Raw genomic sequence first — 15,785 nt, forward strand, 5'->3', positions numbered from 1 at the left:
GATACCTCAACATCAATCTCCTGGGGTTGTCATTAACCAAAAACTTAACTGAACGAGTCTATATAAGTGCAATGCCATATCAGTCATGAAATCATATGGTACAGAAGCTGTTCTTTCAGCCCATGCCAGTTATCTGTATTAATTCCCATTTACCGGTACTTGGTCCATTTTGACAATGCAAGTGCTTGTCGTCCTACGTGATACAAAGTCAGGGGATTGGTGTTCTGTAGCAAATGACTCTTCCCCAATTGAGACACAAGTCAATTGTTCAATGCAGTGCACTCCCGTCTGCTTAGCTGAATGCAGCTCCAGCAACACACGATCCCGGACTTTACAAGTCTCAATAGTCCCTGCCAAAATTCTGCTTGGGAGGAGAGGGCAGCAGTTGTATGGAGATACTGCCACCTTCAGGTTCCTTTCCAAGCTAACAGCTTTCTGACTTGGAAATATGACCTTTCTGTCACTGATGCTCAGTTAAATTCCTGGGCTCCCTGCATAGCTGTAAAATGGTAGCTCATTCACCACACAACCTGCAGTAGTTGCAAAAAGTCATTCAACACCAGCTTCTCAACAGAAGTTATGGGTGGCCAGCAAATTCTGGTCTTGTTAACAATGCCAACATAACTTAAGAGAATAGAGACTGTTTAAGAAGAAGTCATAAACACAGGAAATTCTGCAGATTCTGGAAATCCAGGTTAGCACACAAAATGCTAGAGGGACTTAGCAGATCAGACAACATCTATGGAGGGAAATGAACAGGCAAAGGACTGAGACCCTTCATCGGGACTGGAAAAGCTGGGGGGAGGGTTTTGTAGTTACAGCTTGTTAATAGGACCTTCTGGCCCAACAAGTCAGTGCTGCCCAGTTACACCCATGTGATCAATTGGCCTACTAGCCCATAGTTAGTTACTGCCTCCCTCATTCTAAAGATTACTAATCTGAACCTCTGGAATGTGGGCGAATCTGGAGCACCCAGAGGAAACCCGCACTGTTGTGGGGAGAATGTACAAACTCCTTACAGGCAGCAGTGGGCATTGAACTCAGGTCACTGGTGCTGCAAAAGCATTACGCTAACTGCTGCGCTACTGTGCCACCCCAGAATAAAACAGTGAGGGAACTTGCTAGCTTATCTGCTTCCCCTCCCACCATCTTACCTGGTTTCCCTTCCCTTTCTTTCCCATCCTGATGAAGGGTCTTGGCCCAAAATGTCAGCTGTTAACTTCCCTCCATAGATGCTGTCTGACCTGCTGAGTTCCTTCAGCAGTTTGTGTGTACTATTCAGATGATTTAATCCATTTTATTTTAGTTGATTGGGGACAAATATTTGCTGGGATATTTAGGGATGATATCTGTGCTATTGTGTTTTTAACCTAAATGAACTGGTTCCCTGGGCACAAGTCAAAATCAGGTTATTTTCATTGACAAACGTATGTCATGAAGTTTTGTTTTTGGCAGCAGCACAATGCAATATAATGTTTACTATGAATTTGAAAATAAACATTATAAAAGAGGAATAATGCACATTGGTGTTCATGGACTGACTGGAGATCTGCTGGGATAGATCATTGAGTGTGGGTCTTACGGCTCCTCTACCTTCTCCCCGATGCTAATATCAAGGAAAGGGCATGTCCCAGATGGTCCTTAATGATGGGTGCTGCCTTCTTGAGCCACTGCTTCTGGTGCGTTTCCTGATTGATGGGGATGGTTGTATCCATAATGGAACTGGCTGAGTCTGCCTGCAGTCAGAATGCTCTCCTCCGTACATCTGTAGAAACTTGCAAGAATCTTTGATGTGCCAAATCTTGTTAAACTCTGAGTGAAGTACAGCCATTGATATGCAGAATTCATGTCCCAGTTTGGATGATCCTCTAGGAATTTTGTTTCCACTTTTGTATTCACATTTAAATCAACTGCACACCGGTAACAGCACAGAATGGGGTATTTGGTTAGCTCTTTTGTTTTAACGGATCGTTGGTTGACGCATTTGTTGTGTCAGTAGTCTTGTCAGTCTCTGGACCCTGGCAACAATTGCTGGGTTGACCTCTGCTGTTCACTTCTGATACCCACTCCAGCGTTCCTCCATCTCTTGTGATGACAGTGCCCTGGCTGATGACACATTGTTAATTAGTCCACTCTCAGCGAGACAAAAAAAGTCCAACACTATCTTGCTTTTCTCGTTGATGAAACACATTTCTCTTTCCAAGCACACCAGGAACTGCCTCGCCTTATACTTGCAATCTGATATTCTTTTCCCTATCATATTTCTCGTTCTACTCACACTTCTGGTCAGCTGTAATTCTGTCTTAAATTTAAGTTGTGCTGTGCTTGAATCTTTCCAAACTGGTCACTGGATTCAAAGTGGGGATCTATGTATTCAAACTAGTGGGTCATCGGTAGATTAAGAGAACTTTGCTCTCAAATGGATGTCTTTTTAATCAAAAATATTTTCTGCTTTAAAATCCTGGATTTATGAAGTATATTCATTAAGTTTGTTAACTGTACTTCACTGCATTAGGTAAGAGGCTTCAAGCCTACTGTTTCCTTGACAAATTGACTTGCATCATGACATTTACTTTGGCTTGCAGCAATGAGAGAAGAGACTGGAGGCAGCTGCGTTCTGATTTTGAAATTGATTATAGTTCAGTCAGAGTACGGAGTTTGGACATCGTGGTGTGTTGTACTATCTTTTTATTATTGGTGTTGAGCGTTTCTCATTTCCCTGACAGTTTTTGGGTTTAATAAATATTCTCTAAGTATTTTAGCAATCGGACTTCTCAAATGTCTAGCAGAAATCCAGTGAATGACCAACAGTGGATGTTGGAGGCAACCCGCCGATAACGTTACCCATCACAATGATAAAGTTAAGACCTCTGCTGTTATAGCTGCCCTCCCAGCTGTCAGTTGAACTAAATTTTTACTTGTACTGAAAGCAAGCAGAATTTTAACCTTTCCGTTTAGAAATAAACCAGTGGATTGCATATTGATTTGACCCACTGTGCTGTGGAGTGGTTTGCTAATGGTTGTGAGAGGAAAGGCGATGGAAAGGATGTATATAGGTCCAAGGGAAAGTGTCTGTCATTGTCATGCGGCATGGAAGCCAGCCTATATGCTGACCACCAAGTGCCCACCTACATTATTCTCATTTTCCAGCACTTGGTCTGTGGCTATCTTTATCTTTGGTAATTCATGTGCTTCTCTAGATAGTTAAATATTATGGCACTTCAAGAGGTTCAGGATGCTGGGATCTGTAACTATGATCTGCTGAAGGACGCAGCAGGTCAAGTATATTTGGGGGGGAGGGTGCAGGGGGAGGGCCTGATGCTTGGTTTTGACTGACTTTATCAGCAGTTCTTCCTCACCCTCGCCCACTGCACAGATGCTGCTCGACCGGTAGGGTACAGTAGTCGGTATTCTCGACTAAGTTCCTCCAGCAGATTGTTAGTTAAACGTTAAAGTACTTTTCTCCTTCTCCCACTCAAGTCAGTCTTGTAGATTCCAGACACCTAGTAGGTGAAAATAACCTTTCTTAGCTCTTCACTAAACTTTTTACCTTTGCCCAATCCCTTTTCTGTGACAAAAAGTTTCCTGTAGGTCCCCTTGAAAATTATATGCTTCAATCAGAATTAATTTACCTTCCAGATGAGGGCTGAGTACAACTTGCTTTTTGCTGGGCGTATTTTAACTTGCAACAAAACAGAAAATACTCAAATATTCAGTATTTGTAAAGAGAGAAACAGTAATATTTTTCAGGTTGATTACCTTGCATCAAAGCTGCAAAAAGTAGAGATTAGACAAGTTCTAAGTTGATTGGAAATGAACAGTTTTTCTAAGTTGATGGGAAATGAACAATTTATAGTTTTAAATGGGGTAAGTTATATAGTGGATAAAAAATTGGCTTAAAGGAAGAAAGCAGAGGGTAGTTGTGGAAGGAAAGTATTCTGCCTGGAGGTCGGTGACTAGTGGAGTGCCGCAGGGATCTGTCCTGGGACCCCTGCTATTTGTGATTTTTATAAATGACCTGGATGTAGAGGCGGAAGGATGGGTGAGTGTGTTTGGGGATGACACGAAGATTGGAGGAGTTGTAGATGGAGCTATAGGTGGTTGAAGGTTACAAGAGGATAAAGACAGGCTGCAGAGTTAGACAGAAAAATGGCAGATGGAGTTCAATCTGGACAAGTGTGAGGTGATGCATTTTGGAATGACAAACCAGAAGACTAAGTAAAGGATTAATGGTCAATTACTTAAGAGTGTGGATGAACAAAGGGACCTTGGGGTTCAAATCCATACATCCCTCAAGGTCGCTGCACAGGTTGATAGGGTAGTTAAGAAGGCCTATGGGATGTTAGGCTTAATTAACTGGGGGATTGAGTTCAAGAGTAGAGAGGTCATGTTGCAACTCTACGAATCTCTGGTGAGACCACACTTCAGAGTATTGTGTTCAGTTCTGGTCACCTCATTATAGGAAGGATGTGGAAGCTATGGAGAGGGTGCAGAGGAGATTTACCAGGATGTTGCCTGGATTGGAGAACAAGTCATATGAAGCAAGGTTAGCAGAGCTGGGACTTTTCTCTTTGGAGCATAGAAGAATGAGGGGGGACTTGATAGAGGTCTACAAGATTATGAGAGGCATAGATGGGGTGATAGTCAGTACCTGTTTCCCAGGGCACCAATAGCAAACACCAGAGGGCATATGTACAAAATTAAGGGAGGGAAGTTTAGGGGAGACATCAGGGGTAAGTTTTTTACACAGAGGGTTGTGAGTGCCTGGAATGACTCGCCCGGGATGGTGGTGGAGGCTAAGACATTAGGGGTATTTAAGAGCCTCTTGGACAGGCACATGAATGAAAGAAAATGGAAGGTTATGGGGTAGTGTGGGTTTAGTACTTTTTTTTAAGGATTATATGGGTCGGCACAACATGGAGGGCTGAAGGGCCTGTACTGTGCTGTAGTGTTCTATGGTTCTATTAAGTGACTAGGGTGGAGAGAACAAGAGAGAAAGTGATAAGAGCCTGGCAAAAATGGTAACAGTATTGTGATTAATAAAAGATAAATCTGGAAGATGAATAGAAGGCAATAAATGTGAAAGCAGCAGAAAATAATGGAGATAAAAGTTTTCGAAAGCTGGTAGTTGCAGTGTATAGATTGGAGATGTTGAAACTCTCAGTAAGGTGTCCTGTCAGGAAATGAATATCTGTTTCTCAAACTCCAATTTAAGTTCGAAGTAACACTGTAGGACAGAGGTGTCGAACTCAATTGCACATGGGGCCAAAACTCAAAGCACACTTTAGGTTGCGGGCCGAACAGGATAAATATTTATTGAACACACTAAAACTAAACATTTTTTGAACATAAATATGAATAAAAACAGACAGGAATATTATTCCAGAAAAAATAAACTAAAACTTTAAATAACTTAAATATTTTGCTCTCCATAAAAATATCTCCTGTCAGTATTATACAAGTTAGAAATATGAGCATGCTGCAAAAAAACCCTGAAAATATAAATAAAATTTGTGCTTTTCAGCAAAAGTTAAAACAACAACAAATCAAAACACTCAGTTTTCTTTGCTCTTATGCCGTTTTGTCAGAGCTGGATGCTTGGCATCTTTTCTTGGCAATAAGTTCGTTTAGGTTTGGTGTAAGGTTCTGTGTTGTGGAGATTCTCAGGATGGACTGCAGGTGTTCATCAGTGAGACGACTCCTGTGTGATGTTTTGTTAATCTTCATCACTGAGAAAAGCTTCTCACACAGATATGTGCTACCGAACATGCACAAGGTTCGAGCCGCATGTAGACGGAGCTGAGGCATTGCTTCAGGAATGGAGCGAATAAACTGTACGGGCCCTGCAGTGTCGTACTTTGCCTTTAGTGTCCCATTACACTGCAGCTCTATCAGCTCCATCTGAATCTGTACAGGTGCAGTTTCCACGTCGACGGCAAATGGGTTGCGAAGCAGCTCGAAATTAATTTTTTGTGCTTCAAAGTCACCAAAGCGCCGTGCGAAACTCAGTGCGAAGTGCGCTCAGTTTATCAGCAAAGTGCGCATTTGGGAACATCATTGCGCCGACCTGGTTCAACATTACTTGGCAACAGGGAAAATGAGGCAAGTTGCACTGGTGCATTTGTGTCTCCCATAAGAGCAGCTTCACTTGAAATGCCTTCACTGCATCATACATGTCAGTGATCATGCGGTCACGTCCCTGGAGCTGAAGGTTTAAGACGCCTATCGGCAGCTGTTGCGCTGCATTATGGGATCTGTAATTTGTGTGTTATCAGCGCTTCATATCGCCGGGCCATTAATAATTAAAATAATAGATCTATCTAAAATGATCTCGCGGGCCGGATATAATTGTATGCCGGGCTGGATATGGCCCGCGGGCCTTGTGTTTGACACATATGCTGTAGGAGGTGAGAGTGGAAGTGGGTTGGAGAAACAAGGTGATAGAAGTAGGTGACTATATTCATCATTTTTCCAATTTTTTCCTGTTTTCTTCCCTCTTTGCTTGTTAAAACCTGGTTAACGTCACTAATTTTTACCACTACCAACACTTCTCAAGCTCAACACCATCCAACTTTGTCAGATATAACAGCAGTTTGTCCTGGGAAAGTAAAAACAGAAAATACTGGATGTATTCAGCAGGCTAGGCCTTGCCTGTTCTAATGAATGGTCTGAAATGTTGACATTGTTTCTCCTATCGCAGATACGGCCTGACTTGCTGAATAGTTCCAGCATTTTCTACTTTGGTTTTAAATTGTCCTGAGAGTTTTGGGAAAAGATTATGGCCTGACCTAAATATTGGGTGGGGTACTGGTACCTTACAATTGTGATGTGCTGTGGCTCCTCAAGGTTTTGGTTTTCAGTTATTTATTCTACATGTCATGAGAATACATTAAAATAGGAGCAGGAGTTGAGCCATTTAGCTTCCTGAGCCTGTTGTGCCATTCTAAAAGATCACAGCTGATAAGGTTGAGAGCCTTTAGTTTCTCGGAGTGAACATCACCAACAGCCTGTCCTGGTCCAATCACATAGTTGCCAAATCTGAGAAAGTTCCCAACTCTAATTCCTCAACTAAAGAATTTGGCATGTCCCCTTTGACTCTTACCAATCAATGCACCATAGAAAGCATTCCATCTGGATGCATAACGATGTGGTATGACACTGCTGCGCAGTGACCTTAAGAAACTGCAGAGAGTTTTGGACACGGCCCAGCACATCTCCAAAGCCAGCCTCTCCTCCGTGGACTATGTCTGTTCTTCAGACTGCCTCAGTGAGCAACTAGTATAATTAACCCAGACGTTCTCTGTTACCCCCTCCTCCCCTCCATTGGGCAGTTGATACAAACGACTTAAAGCACTTAGCACCAGGCTCAAGGACAGCTTTTACCCACTGTTATCAGACTCTGAATGAACCTCTTGTATGATAAAATGGACTCTTGGCCACAGAATCTATCTCATTAGTATTTTGTATCATTTTCTCTAACTGTTATAACTCATTTTGCATTCTGGTACTGCTTTACCTTGTTCTATCTCAATGCATTGTGCAATGATTTGAGCCATATGCATGGTATTCATGACAAACTTTTTGCACTGTATCTTGGTGCACGTGACAAAATTAAACAATTCCATTTCCAGTTCTTGCCTGTTCCCATAATCCGTATTTTCTCCAATATCCAGAAATCCTTGTTTTGAATGTAATCAATGACTCATCATCAAATGTCTTCCAGAGAATTCTGCAAACTTGCAATGTTATGTCAGACCTTAATGACCAATCCTTATTTTGAGACTGTAACTCCCCATCTAAACTCAGCTAAGTGAAACATCCTCCCTAAATCAACTCTGCCTAGACAGCTAAGAATTTGCTGGGTTTCAGAGAGCCCCTCATTTTCCTGAAGTGTAGATTGGGAGACCACTTCGCCGAGCATCTACACTCTGTCACCGATGCAGATTGGGAGACCTCTTTGCTGAGCTTCTATGCTTCGTCCACCAGAACAAGCAGGATCACCCAGTGGCCACCTATTTTACTTCCATTTACCATTCCCATTCTGTATGTCCATCCATGGCCTCCACTGCTGGGATAAGGCCACACTTAGCTTGGAGGAACAGCACCTTGTTATCCATTTGGGCAGCCTCCAGCCTAAGGACATGAGCATCGATTTCTCAAACTTCCAGTAATGCCTCCACCCCCCCCCCCCCCTTCGCCATTTCCCAATTTCCCATCCCCTTGTCCCTCGCTCATGTTAGCTCCTTGCCCACCCATCACCTCCCTCTGGTGCTTCTCCTCCCCCCCCTTTCTTCCACGGCCTTCTGTCTCTTTCACCAGTCAACTTCCTAGTTCTTTGCTTCATCCCTCCCCCTCTAAGTTTCACCTATCGCCTGGCGTTTCTCTCTCCCCTCCCCCCACCTTTCAAATCTACTCCTCAGCTTTTTTTTCTTCAGTCCTGCCGAAGGGTTTCGGCCTGAAATGTCGACTGTACCTTTTTTCCCACAAATGCTACCTGGCCTGCTGAGTTCCTCCAGCATTTTGTGTGTGTTGCTCGGATTTCCAGCATCTGCAGACTTCCTCGTGTTTGTAACTACGTAGTAGTTACTGACAGCCAACCTGAAAAGGCTTTGCTTCCTTGTATTCCATGCCTTAATGTAAAGAAGCACTTCTTGGGTCTTTTCAGCACCTCATTATCCTGTTTAAGGTTTAACTTTGTATGGCTATACACTCCAAGGCTCTATCTCCATTTAGTGTGTGTGCCCTTGCTTTGTTGCAGATCCCAGTCCATTACCTAACATTTTTGGATTGAATTCCATTTGCTAATTTTCTTAACTAACCATTATCCTGCTGCATTCTAAAGCTTTCTTCTGGACGTAAGCAGTAATTTTTATATTTCTTTGTTCGTTATCTGCCTTGTAGTATGACCATGATTGTTCTTGGCAGATTTTTCTACAGAAATGGTCTGCCATTGCCGCTTTCTAGACAGTGTCTTTACAAGACTGGTGACCCCAGCCATTATCATTACTTCAGCCTCTCAGAGAGAATTGGAAAATAATGGTCCGTCTATGTTTCCCAGTTATTCTGCTTTTTACAGCTTGAGATGTACTCCATAATGCCTGAGGATTTGAGCCACTTTCAAAGAATCTAAACCCCTGAATGTTTTTGCCTTGTTATGACCATCCCCTTTCTTGTTTCATGCCTTCCTTTTAAAATGCATCACCATTACCCCTCTGTTATGAAGATGAAAGTAATTTATTTTGAAAAATTGGCCCATGTCCTGCACCTCCACATACAGGTGATCTTTCTTCTCCTTTAATAGGCGTTACTTTTTGCGATCCTCTTCTTTGTTGTGGCTTTGGATCAGCTTGTAAAAGAATGAGAGGTTGTGAGGAAGTTTTGCCAAGTCAAAGGTAGAAGGTGACCTGTGAGGAGGATGTGCACTGGGAAGGATCTTTTGGCCAAATGACCTTGTGCTGTAATTATTTTGTAAAAATACAAAGCGTTTTGGTAGTTCATTCTGTTGCTTTACCTTACAGAGTGCACGTATCCAATCTAAACAGAAGCAGAATGAATGTAACATTCCACCCCCTGTGAAAAGAGCAAGGTAAGAAAATTAAAGACTTTATTTTTCTGTGAACTTTTAGTTTGCTTAATTTTCCTGTTGGATAAGGGTAATTTGTAAAAACCACCAGAAGTTAAAAGCCCAGGCGTTCAAGTCTAAATAACGAGCAGCTGAGACTTGTACTCTGCTGATGTGGTTGAGCTGTTGGGTGCCCATTGCTTGGGCTGTCATGTAGTAATTTTTTGCTCTTGGTTTGACAGCTCCTTGAAATGCACAGAGATTGTGAAAATGCTGTATATTAATATAATACAGATTTCCTAAAGGTTTGTCATAGTGATATGGCAGAGAAGTGGGCTCTTCAACATTACACGATGACCTTCTTGCTTATCTTGAGCAAGCCTACTTGCCCTGAAAAAATCCATTTATGCCTTGCATGCTGAAGAGACAGCCTACATGTCTCTTAAGGTATCTGATTCCATTGTCACCTTTAGTACCAAGTTCCAGATACCAGTCATTCCCTGTGTATTTTGAAAAACTTCCCCTTCAAACTCCTTCCTCTCACCTTAAACCTGAGTCCACTTGTTTCTGATACCACTGTCTTGAGAAAAAGATTCTGACTATCAACTCGATCTATCCCTATAACCCCTTCCAGGTCACCCCTCAGCCACTTTTGCTCCAGGGAAAAGCAATTACAGCCTATCTAAAGTGCTCCAGTCTTGGCAATACCCTTGTGATTTTCTGCCGCTGAGTTAAGCAGTCAGCACCATTATTGCATTCAGTGATACCACCTCAGAGAAAAGTACACAGGAGTTCTTGTTCAAATTTCATTTCAGTGTATGTGAAGTTTTGCAGTTTTGATTTTAGAATCAGAATCAGGTTTATTATCACCGGCATGTGACGTGAAATTTGTTAACTTAGCAGCAGCAGTTTAATGCAATATAAAATCTAGCAGAGAGAAAATAATAATAATAAATAAATAAATCATTACATATATTGAATAGATTTAAAAATACGTGCAAAAACAGAAATACTGTTTATTTAGAAAAAAAGTGAGGTAGTGTCCAAAGCTTCAATGTCCATTTAGGAATCGGATGGCAGGGGGAAGAAGTTGTTCCTGAATCACTGAGTGTGTGCCTTCAGGCTTTCGTAGCTCCTACTTGATGCTAACAGTGAGAAAAGGGCATGCCCTGGTGTTGTGATGGAAATGAGACAGATTCTTTGGGTCTCAAAGGCAAGGGCTGTGGACACAGTTTTAATAATGAGTTTATTTACAAGGGGAGAAGAGCTTGGGAACAACACAAGTGGCTACAATATTTGCACAAACGCGCTTAGAATAGACGATCGTGGGAAAAGTCGGGTTGGCAGTACAATACATGGAAAACAGTGTGGGGACAGAGTACAGGTACACATACAAGCAAAGGAAAAGTAACTATGATACCTGCCATCCCTTGACTAAGGGCAGGCACGGCTCTCTGTTACAGGGACAACAATAAATGCCCCCACAGCTCACCATGCGTCTCCAGCGCTGTATTGCAGTCTTCAGCCTGGAGTGAAGCAGGGTGGTCCCTCGAGGATGGCAAAAAGAGAGCAAGCCAAGCACATTTAGCACCCTTTATAGCTCAGGGGGCTGGAGGGTCCAGCCCAGGTGATTCACCGGGTGCCAACGGCTTGGTGCTAGACGGGTTAATCCAATTAAGTTGGCCAGTGGCTAAGTGTGCATTGATTAGTTGGGAGGGGCAAAATGTTTACTGGCATGTGGTCTGCTTTCTGACCAGGGCAGTGCTGTCACGTGACTGGAGGTAATAGGCATCCTAAGTCCCGTGAGACCATGGATTTGTGCCTTGGAAGGGCTGTATGAGAGACCGATAGTTGCCCAAGCTGCAGGCCTTCCCCTTGTCATGCCAAGGGAAGGGCACTAGGACCCATGCAGCTTGGCACTGGTGTCATCGCAGAGCAATGTTGTTAATTGCCTTGCTCAAGGACACAAACACGCTGTCTCAGCTGAGGCTCGAACCAGTAACCTTCAGGTTACTAGTCTGATGCCTTATCCACTAGGCCACGTGCCAACATCTAATAATGGATGCTGCCTTTATTATGCCTATAGCAAAGCATAATCTCAGTATCTTCAAAAATGCAGGCGGAGAGAAAAGTCTTTGGAGCTCTAAGCTGCTCGTTGGAATTATTCTTTCCAACCTCTGAGAAAACCTATAATTCCTAATGCCTCTGAAGACCAGAAAGATACCAGATCTGAGAAGTTGTTCAGACTGAAGATACGGGAGAATAAATTGATTATTATTTATACATTTAATTGTCTATTATTCACAGTAAAAATGTCTGACCATTTGAACAGAGCTATATTAATCTGAGCTGTAAATCATCTCAGTCCTGCCAGCCATCACCCAATAATTTCTGCATGCAATAGTACTGTAATGACTTTCTATGCTTTCAGTCATGTGCAGAAATAAAAAGTCCTAATAGGTCAGAGAGAGGGATAGATTTGAATATTTTCTTATTAATGCAATAACATTTTTTGATGCAATACATCATCTTTTTAACCAGGATTGAGGATTTGCCTCCCCCGTCAAAGAAACTTCCTCCAGAATCCACACCAGTGGTGCTGTTTACAGGATTTGAACCTGCGCAGGTTCAGCTGTACATCAAGGTAACCTTCCCTTTGCCTTCTGTCTTTCTCACTGAATAACATGGCAGCTTTGATGTGAAATCTATGGCAAGCAGCTGAAAGATAAAATTTATGTTGGCTAACTTTTGCCCAGAGTGAATGTTGCTGGCATAACCAGCATTCTGTAATGCGGCTAAGAAGCAAGTGATGAGATGGTCATGCTGCTTTAGGTGTGCTGTCATGTTTCCACCAGACCAGAGAAGGACGGAAGATTTTCTTCCCTGAAGGGCATCCTAGTGTACAGAGGAAAAGGGAGATAAGTCAGATAAATTAGTGCCTGAACAGATGGTGGAAGAGGGAGGATTTTCAATGCATAGATTACTTGAGCTGTTTCTGTGGAAGTTAGGATCTGTACAAGCCAGACAGCTTGCACCTGTATTGAAACAGGGCCGCCTTTACTGTGGAATGTAGAGGGGGTTTGCAAAAGCTAACTTGGCAGTGAAATGGGATACAGAACAGGAGTGAGGGAGGGAGATAAATTATCGGCATAGAGTCTTTCAGAACAGGAACCTACGTCCCTCCTCAAAGGTCGCCGTATACCAAGCGGTCTGTATCACCACCCTCCTTTATGGCTGTGAAGCTTGGGTAACCTACAGCCGTCACATCAAATCCTTGGAGCACTTCCACATAAGCTGCCTTCAGCGCATCCTGGGAGTTACCTGGGGAGAGCGGGTGCCTCACACTGAGATACTTGTAAAGACCAACTGCGGAAGTATTGAGGCCATGATCACCCAGCGTCAGTTGCAGTGGCTGGGATATGTGATAAGGATGCCCCCATGTCGACTACCCTGCAGAGTGTTGTACGGCCAGTTACATCATGGTCGACACTCAGCTGGAGGGCCGAAGAAACGCTATAAGGATCAGATGAAGAATGCTTTAAGGAAGTACAAGATCAGACCTGAGGAACCGGAGGATGCTGCTGCTGACCGTAACACTTGGCGACAGCTGTGTAGGGATGGGGTTCGTATTCTGGAGATGGAAAGAACAACCAGAAGACAGCAGAAGAGAGCCAGGAGAAATACAGCCATGGTTGCCATCACTACCACCACTACCACATATACATGTCCCACCTGCAATAGAGCCTGTGGGTCCAGGATAGGACTGTATAGTCATCAAAGATCTCACCATTAAAGGAGTGGATGTCATCATTGGATTTCAATGGACAACCGAAGAAGAAGAATGGTAAGAGCAGAGGGACCTCATGAATATGTCCAAGGGTGCTTGATAAAGATAACTAAAAAGGTAAATCTGTATGGCCAGATTCTGTGTCAACTCAAATACAAGTTTAAGGATGATGACACATGAGAAAATCTGCAGATGCTGGAAACTTAAGCAACACACACAAAATGCTGGAGGAGCTCAGGGAAAAAAGTACAGTCGGCAGAGTTTCGACCTGAAACGTTGACTGTACTTTTTTCCATCGATGCTGTCTGACCTGCTGAGTTCCTCCAGCATTTTGTGTGTAATGCTTTAAAAATGATACCACTGGTAGTGGGTTACATCTCAAATAATGTTGAACTGGAGTACAGGAAGGAGCTTAGTAACGTGTCACAACAACAACTTTTGATTCAAAGTTAACAAGACAAAAGAGCTGGTCATTCTCTTCAGAAAGGGGGGGAGGGGTCAGTGCATATGCTCCTCTCTACATAACAGTGTTGAGACTGAGAGTTTCACGTTCCTTAGTGTGAATATCACTAGTAGCTTATCCCAGTCCAATCACATTGTCAGTCAAGGAAACTTGCCAGCGCTTGTACTTCCTCTCGGGGCTAAATAATTTCAGAATGTCCCTGTCAACTCTTGCCAGTTCTTATTGATGCTGTACAGAAAAGATTGTGTTTGGATGCATAGCAGCTTGGTATGGTAACTACTCTGCATGTGACTGTAAGAAACTGCAGGTAGTTCATAACTGTGAAGGATAATTAGGAAAGAGAATGGAAATTTTCCACTTCGCAGAACGTGTATAATTGGGTATTACTTTAAGGCAAGGTGGTGGGAATTTGAGGAAGAATTTTTTCTTGGACATTTGGTTGAAATCTGAAAAGCACATTTTAAGTACAGTACTGTGCAAACGTCTTAAGCACATATATATCACTCGGGTGTGTAAGACTTTTGCACAGTATTTGTCAGCATGGAGTGAAGTGCGAGTTTGTAAATCTGTTGGGAGTAAAGGGGTTGGGAATGATGAGGGTGGAGCACTGCGGGAGGGTCATGGGACAGGTGGCAGAGAAGGAGTGCCAGGGGTTGGAATGGGTGCAGGCACACCCAGCCTTGAGGCACCAGACAAGACCATTTGATTCCAAATAATTGGTTTATTGATCATTACAGAATGTCTCTCTGGTGCTTCCAGCTCTCTCCCCACTTTCCTAACCATGGTTCCACTCCCTGCCTCCTTCCCACTCAGTCCACAATAAAGACCTTTATCAGAGTCCAGTTTTATCACTCATATGTCATGAAATTCTTTTTTTTGTGGCTGCAGTACGTTGCAATACATAAAATTACTACAGGACTGTGCAAAAGTATTGGGCGCTCTAGCTGTATATATGTGCCTAACACTTTTGTACAGAACCATATTTATGTAACCACTTGTAAAGCATTTCTACAGAAAGCTACTAAACCTAGACATAATTGAACCATTTTTGACAGTACATTTCAAAGTTATGCATCTGATGGAAGTCTTTCAAAACTAATATGCTAATGGTAGCCATGCAACTACACCACCTGAGCCAGGCAATTTTTTCTTTTGTCTTCTTTGTCATCGAATTATTAAGGTACAACAAGGAACTTGCTCTGTCTTATTGAGTTTGTGGCAGTTCCCAGTGGAGGAATGTCAGCAGTCCCTTTCACCTACTCCTCCTCTGTGGCTCTGCAAATGATTCTCTTAAGTTCCCATCCATTTCCTCTTTGAAAGCCTTAATTCTATTTCCACTACCCCTACAGTAAATGAATTTGAGATCTTGCTAGTTTGAGATAGTAATTAACAATTAAAGTTCAACATAAATTTATTATGAAACTATGTAAACGTTACCATACTACCTTAAGATTCATTTTCTTGCAGGCGTTTATGGGGGGAAGAAAGAAATACAACAGAATTTACAGATAACTACATAAATGGGCAAAAGGAGGCAAACTATGCAAATAGTAAAATAATGCAATATGAGTTGTAAAGAGACCTTGAAAGTAAGTCTGTAGGTCATAGAGTCAGTTTAGAGTAGTGGTGATTGATGTTATTGCATGACCATTTCAGGACCTTGATGGTTGAAGGGTTAATAACTGTTCCTTGAACCTGGTAGTGAATGACCTAAGGCTTCTGTACCTATTGCCTGAAAGAGGGCCAGGCCTGGATGGTGATGTTACAGTCGGCCCTCCTTATCCGTGGGGGGATTGGTTCCGGGACCCCCGCGGATACCAAAATTCACGGATGCTCAAGTCTCTTATTAAACCTATGTCAATCCGGTGGACTTTAGGACCCAGCGGAACCCCAGACCTTATTTAACCTGTCTCAGAGCCAGAGCTCTGAATGTGCAGTGTTTCAGTTCACGAAAATAATCACAATCACAATTG

At 42.7% G+C, this 15,785-nt stretch overlaps 1 protein-coding gene across 1 annotated transcript in view; it reads left to right on the forward strand.

Annotated features, from left to right (window-relative positions):
• Positions 1-15,785, forward strand: part of paxip1 (PAX interacting (with transcription-activation domain) protein 1) — a 133,505-nt gene that overhangs the window by 98,825 nt on the left and 18,895 nt on the right. Inside the window, exons 14-15 of the mRNA XM_073054904.1 lie at positions 9,519-9,586; positions 12,104-12,206. Coding sequence (XP_072911005.1) covers positions 9,519-9,586; positions 12,104-12,206 — 171 coding nt within the window. The remainder of the gene's footprint in view (positions 1-9,518; positions 9,587-12,103; positions 12,207-15,785) is intronic.

This window comes from Hemitrygon akajei, chromosome 8 (genome assembly GCF_048418815.1).
Source record: "Hemitrygon akajei chromosome 8, sHemAka1.3, whole genome shotgun sequence".
NCBI lineage: Eukaryota > Metazoa > Chordata > Chondrichthyes > Myliobatiformes > Dasyatidae > Hemitrygon > Hemitrygon akajei.